The sequence below is a fragment of the Gavialis gangeticus genome, unplaced genomic scaffold (genome assembly GCF_001723915.1).
Source record: "Gavialis gangeticus isolate Ggan-Ray unplaced genomic scaffold, GavGan_comp1, whole genome shotgun sequence".
In the NCBI taxonomy this organism is placed as follows: Eukaryota; Metazoa; Chordata; order Crocodylia; family Gavialidae; genus Gavialis; species Gavialis gangeticus.
In genome coordinates this window covers 140,678,473-140,679,149 of record NW_017729032.1, presented here as the reverse complement: position 1 = coordinate 140,679,149, position 677 = coordinate 140,678,473, and the positions used below count along the sequence as shown (strand labels likewise).

The window sequence follows — 677 nt, the reverse complement described above, 5'->3', positions numbered from 1 at the left end:
GGGCGCGGACGGGCTCCGGCCCGGCCCTGAGGACAGGTGAGGGCTGGAGGGCGCTCAAGGACCCGCTGGGCAGGCGGAACCTCCGGCGCGAGTGCGCGCGGCGCGGGGGAAGGCGTTTGGGGCTGCGCGCAGGGGCATTGTGGGCGCTCGCTGCTTTGGGCGGGCGGTGTTAAAATGGCGCCCTAGGTAACGGGCTGCAGTGGCACACGCGCGGGGGCGGCCGTTGGTGTGGCGAGGATGGCAGGGCCGGATCAGAAGTCGCCCAACGTACTGCTGCAAAACCTCTGCTGCCGCATCCTGGGCAAGAGCGAGGGTAACGGCTGTCCCTCCTTCCCCCGCGCGGACCTGCCACGCTCTGCCCTCCCGAGCCGGACAAGCCCCTGCACCGCGGGGAGGGACGGTGGACAGTGCCCCCCGGCGCCCGGGCGGTGGGCTGAGCCTGTCCGTGGCCCTGGGTCCTTGCGGGGGTGGCCGGGCCTTGCTGGAGGCTCTGTCCTGGGGGAAGGGTGTGTGAGCGGGGTAGCACAGCATAGGTGTGGGGTCCCCCCTGCCCAAGCTGGGCCTGCAGGTTTCTCTTGCTCCTGCCACGTGCAGGCAGCCGGGTGAGCCTAGGGCGGAGCAGGGAAGCTCTATCTCTCTTTTCTTTTTTTTTTTTTTTTTTCCCCCCCTGGGGGGGG

At 69.7% G+C, this 677-nt stretch overlaps 1 protein-coding gene across 2 annotated transcripts in view; it reads left to right on the top strand.

The window, feature by feature from the left end:
* Positions 1 to 182: 182 nt before the first annotated feature.
* TUBGCP3 (tubulin gamma complex associated protein 3) overlaps positions 183 to 677 on the top strand; it is a 116,640-nt gene continuing 116,145 nt past the window's right edge. For both annotated transcript variants that reach the window (XM_019524888.1, XM_019524887.1), the window contains exon 1: positions 183 to 313. In XM_019524888.1, coding sequence (XP_019380433.1) covers positions 238 to 313 — 76 coding nt within the window. In that variant the 5' untranslated portion in view covers positions 183 to 237. The remainder of the gene's footprint in view (positions 314 to 677) is intronic.